Source organism: Nannospalax galili, unplaced genomic scaffold (assembly GCF_000622305.1).
Source record: "Nannospalax galili isolate Female #2095 unplaced genomic scaffold, S.galili_v1.0 scaffold1659, whole genome shotgun sequence".
Taxonomy (NCBI): Eukaryota; Metazoa; Chordata; class Mammalia; order Rodentia; family Spalacidae; genus Nannospalax; species Nannospalax galili.
Window position 1 is genome coordinate 1,230,600 of NW_008342925.1, and position 5,339 is coordinate 1,235,938.

Here is a 5,339-nt window from a genome sequence, read left to right on the forward strand (position 1 = left end):
TCCCTCCTGCCCTCTGCCAAGTGCTGGGATTACAGACATGAGCCACGATTCTCAGTTAGAATTTGTTTTTTAATGCAGTTTCATGTTTGCAGGAAAATTAAGCAGGTGATGCAGAGGTTTACTTGTGCCCCTGCTAACCTCTGCATCAGGCAAAGCACGGCTCCACACGGTACTGCTGCAGTCAGTGAATCCACCTTGCACGTCATTGTCACCTGAGACCATATGGGTTTGAACAGATCTGCAGTGAGATGTCGAGTCCCATGCAGAGTCACTTCACTGCCCCCAAACTCTGTGCTCCACCCAGCCATCCCTCTCCGCCTTACTTCGTTTTGTTGTTTCTGAGACGATGTCTAATGAATTCCAGGCCGGCCCTGAACTCACTTTGTAGCCAAGTATCGCCTTGAATTTCTGAATCTCCTGCCAACACCTCATGAGTGCTGGGATTATAGCATACAACACCATGCCTGGGTTTAATCTACATGTGGTGTAGGGATTGAACCTACAGCCTTATGTGTGTTAAATAAGCACTCTACCTACTGAGCTCCCAAATCCTCCACTTTATATTTTAAATATTTTATTATTTTTATTTTTGTGTATGAGTATATTGCCCGCATGTAAGTACATCCGTGTTGTGCAATGCCCGAGGAGGTCATAAGAGGGCGTCAGATAGCCTGGAATTGGAGTTACCGATGGTTATTAGCCACCATGTGGGTGCTGCGACTCAAACCTGGGTCCTCTGTAAGGATAACTGCTAAGCCATCTCTCCAGCCCCCACCTTATATTTTAAAAACACCAAGCACTCTTTGTTTTAACCTGCTGTCCCTTGACTCCTTTAAAAGGGTCAGTGGAGGGCTGGGTATATGGGTGTTTGCCTAACATGAGCAAGGCCTGGATTCAATCCCCAGCGTGGCAAAATAAACATATACACACTTACATACAAGCTTACATACATACAGACATACTAAAAGGATCAACAGTGGCCCAAAGTGACCCCACTCCCTTCAGCAGACCTTTCCTGTTCCCTCAGCCAGAACTCAGACAGAACAGGGCTCTGGGACAGGCCGGTGGAAGGGACAGCACCCAGGCAGCCCCAGTCCTCCATGGGCCTGGCCAGGGAGCAATCTCAGCCTCCTCCATGTCTGACCCACCCCTCCCAGGATGGCCCTCTTGGAGGATCAGCAGGTGATGTTTGAGAAGCTGGCTCTACACTGTGACTACATTCAACTCATCCCTAAAACCTTTGTGCTGGGTGAGCGCCCCCCTTGCGGCTGCCCGGGGTCCCGAGGCCACCTCCAGGCTCCATACGGCTCCCGGACGGATCCCAGAGGCTGGCGAGTGGGAGGAGGCAGGCCTTCTAGAAACGTTGAGTCTGGGCGGCTTGCATCAGAAAGATGGAGAAACTGAGGCTTCCCCCGGCGCTGGTCTCTGGCCACAGCCCGGTCCCTCGTCGTCCCTCGTCCCTCCTTACCAGGTTTCTACGTGACTCTGGTCGTGACCCGCTGATGGAACCAGTTCGAGAGCTTGCCGTGGCCGGACAGTCTCCTGACCCTGGTGTCGGGCTTCGTGGAGGGCAAGGACGAGCAAGGCCGGCTACTGCGCGCAGGCTCGCCCACTACGTCATCCTGGGCCAAGTGCTCATCCTGCGCATCTTCAGCACCTCGGTCTACAAGCGGTTTCCCAGCCTCCAACACCCGATGCGGCAGGTGGGCGGGGATCTGGAGTGGGCGGGGCGCGGTGGCGGGTTTGAACGGAGGCGGAGTCAGAGGGGAGGGGCGGGAGCTGAAGATGGGTGGAGCCAGAGCCTCACGGACGTGGGGACACAGTGGGGGTACCGGTCGGGTGGGACCAAGACGTGGGGTGGGAGCAGACTTGGGCGGGGCAGAGTCAGGTGCGCAGTCATTTTTTTGTGTGTTGAAACAAGGAGACTGATAAAAGTGCGCGGAGGTCCTAGAGGCCCAGCATCGGCTGGCAGGGTCACCGGCTGCAGGCCACCTCTCTGCAGGTTTTGTTACTGGCTGTTGCATCAGAAAGATGGAGAAACTGAGGCTTCCCCCGGCGCTGGTCTCTGGCCACAGCCCGGTCCCTCGTCGTCCCTCGTCCCTCCTTACCAGGTTTCTACGTGACTCTGGTCGTGACCCGCTGATGGAACCAGTTCGAGAGCTTGCCGTGGCCGGACAGTCTCCTGACCCTGGTGTCGGGCTTCGTGGAGGGCAAGGACGAGCAAGGCCGGCTACTGCGCGCAGGCTCGCCCACTACGTCATCCTGGGCCAAGTGCTCATCCTGCGCATCTTCAGCACCTCGGTCTACAAGCGGTTTCCCAGCCTCCAACACCCGATGCGGCAGGGGGGCGGGGATCTTGAGTGGGCGGGGCGCGGTGGCGGGTTTGAACGGAGGCGGAGTCAGAGGGGAGGGGCGGGAGCTGAAGATGGGTGGAGCCAGAGCCTCCCGGACTTGGGGACACAGTCGGGGTACGGGTGGGGTGGGACCAAGACGTGGGGTGGGAGCAGACTTGGGCGGGGCAGAGTCAGGTGCGCAGTCATTTTTTTGTGTGTTGAAACAAGGAGACTGATAAAAGTGCGCGGAGGTCCTAGAGGCCCAGCATCGGCTGGCAGGGTCACAGGCTGCAGGCCACCTCTCTGCAGGTTCTGTTACTGGCTGCCTTCTTCACCCTACCCTGCAGCTTTTATGACGCCCGGTGAACATAAGCAGTTGCAGAACTTGGGCCTACCACACAACCCATTCTGGGCGCCCTGGTGTGGTTTTCCAACCTGTTAATGAAGGCCTGGATTGGAGGTCGAATCCGGGACCCTATCCTGCTCCAGAGCATGATGAACCCACAAATGGGGTGCGGTGGGAAGGGTTGTGGCCCCCATAGAACAAGACTTCCTCTAAAGAGAAGGCCGGAGACCTTGCCTGCCTTCCCAGAGCCTGTAGTGGTGGCATAGGGTACTTTCTAACAGGATTTCACACCCTGACACGGCCACTCTCCAAACGTCCTTCCTATCCCTTGCTGAGTGCGCCTGTGAAGTCTTGGCTCTTTTTTGCTAGGCGAGGCTGAGGCTGTCCTCAGTGAACTGTCCATGACCACATAGCCCAGGCTGTGCCATGAATCTCATTGCTTTACACCTGGGCAAGAGCAGTGGGTGAGTCTGGGGGAGCAGGCTCCCAATCCTTCTCTCCTGCCCGCCAGGAGATGGGCGTCCTGCGTCGTCAGTGTGGACAGCTGTATGCCTACAACTGGATCAGTATCCCACCGGTGTACACACAGGTGAGGAAGAGACTGGTGGGGCTGTTCCTGGGGGAAAACTGAGGCTACAAAGACCCAGAAAACGCACTCACCTAGAGACTAAGTACAAAGCTCACCTTGGGAGTCAGGTCTGGACTTGGAAGGGTTTTTTTAGCATTAAATTCAAAGCATCTCGGTTCCTGCCTGGTCCAGCCCAGTAGAGGGAGTAAGATCACCCTTATCTTAAAGAGGAGCAAACAGCTGGGGATGTAGCTTAGTCTGTAGAGTGCCTGCACAATTCCACTCAGCACTATGTAAAACTGGGTGTGGTGGCACATGCCCATGTTCCCAGCACTGCGGATCTGGTGGCAGGAAGATGAGACGTTCCCGATCATCCTTGGCCACAGTCTGGGCGACTCAAGACCTGTCTCCAAAATAAACAGAAAAGAAAGAGGAGCAGAGACCCGTTCACATGAGTGTGAATGAAGGTCAAAGCGAGGCTTCAGACATCCAGCCCGAGAGCTTCCATGTCCAGGGTCCCTGCCACCTCTGCCTTTTCTCCTTGCAGGTGCTGACAGTGGCAGTGTACAGCTTCTTCCTTGCATGCCTGGTTGGGCTGCAGTTTCTAAACCCAGCCAAGAACTACGCAGGCCACGAGATGGACCTTGTAGTGCCTGTCTTTACAATCCGGCAGTTCTTTTTCTGCATGGGCTGGCTGAAGGTAAGTCTCTCTGGACACCACCCTCCCCTCTGCCATAGGCACAGCCAGAGGGGTCATGGCCAGCACCTACAACCCAAGAGGACAGGTAGAAGGAATGGAGAGTCATGTATATTGTGCATACATGAGCACACACACAGAGCTATTCTATGCATAGCATACACACAGAGCTAATCTATCTGTCTGTCCGTCCATCCCTCCATCCATCCATCCATTATCTATTTACCTATTTATTTATCTATCATATACACACATGAACTATTCTGCAATCACATCACACAGAGCTAATCTATCTTTATGTATGTATGTATATCATCTACACACATGAAGTATTCTACAATCACATCACACACAAAAAGCTATTCTCTTCATCATATACACAGAATTTTCTTCCATATATAGTATATATACACGCACAGAATTATTCTATGCATATCATATACAGAACTATTCCCCTATGCATATATGGATGGATGCCCCACATGTGGGAGCCCTATATTGTGGCTTTAAAGACAGTTGTCAGGCAGAAAGCCCATCACGGAGGTGGAAACAGCAGGATCCAAGGTTGGAGGGTTTGAAGCAGACTACCAAGGTTCTCAGAACCTCATCTGTCTCCTGTCCCCAAGGTGGCAGAGCAGCTCATCAACCCCTTTGGAGAGGATGATGATGATTATGAAACCAACTTTATCATTGACAGGAACCTGCAGGTATGGGTGGAGGGAGGGAGGCTGTATCATGGACCCCTCTCAAACTGGATCCAAAGAGGGGGACTCGGCAGTTTCAGGGAGACCTACCTCACAGTGACTTGTCCTCCCCTCCCCTCACCCTACCCCTTTTCTCAGCCAACAATTCACTCACTGGAGTCTCAACTTTTGAGGCTGTAAGCATCAGTCTTTCTGGTATCACAGGTAGGGAAACTGAGGACCAGAGAGAGCAGTCACTTTGCTTAGTCATCAGGCAAGTTCATGGTCCTGCCTGGGCTGCCCTTTCCACTGGCTATCCCTCTCTGTCTTTGGTGACCAGGTGTGCCTGTTGTGTGTGGATGATATGCATCAAGACCTACCTCCATTGGTGGGAGACATGTACTGGAATGAGGTGGAGCCTCAACCCCTCCTACACAGCTGCTTCCATCCAGCACTGGAGACCTTCTTTCTTGGGTTCCACCTTTATCAGGTGGGCAGTGCAAAGGAACTGGGAAGGAACCCCTTCAGTGCAAGGCTTGCCTAATATCTTGGAACAGCTCTTGTTAATGTACACCGGGTTCCCAGTAAGGGCTGGGCAGTAGACTTGTGCTCTTTACAGACATTAACTATTTTCTCCTCCCAATAACCTGTTTGTTATCTTCAGTTTCCAGACAATTAAGTACAGGTTCAGAGAGGATAACCAAGTTGCCCA

At 53.3% G+C, this 5,339-nt stretch overlaps 1 protein-coding gene across 1 annotated transcript; it reads left to right on the forward strand.

Annotated features, from left to right (window-relative positions):
* Nucleotides 1–870: 870 nt before the first annotated feature.
* LOC103738819 (bestrophin-1-like) lies at nt 871–5,117 on the forward strand (the record flags this gene model as incomplete). The annotated part of the gene is given in 10 exon segments (XM_008838978.2): nt 871–1,249; nt 1,472–1,616; nt 2,244–2,347; nt 2,681–2,752; nt 2,755–2,834; nt 3,191–3,268; nt 3,795–3,947; nt 4,571–4,651; nt 4,968–5,051; nt 5,053–5,117. Coding segments are annotated over 10 exon segments (953 nt in total), but the record flags the coding sequence as incomplete, so codon positions are not given.
* Nucleotides 5,118–5,339: the final 222 nt, after the last annotated feature.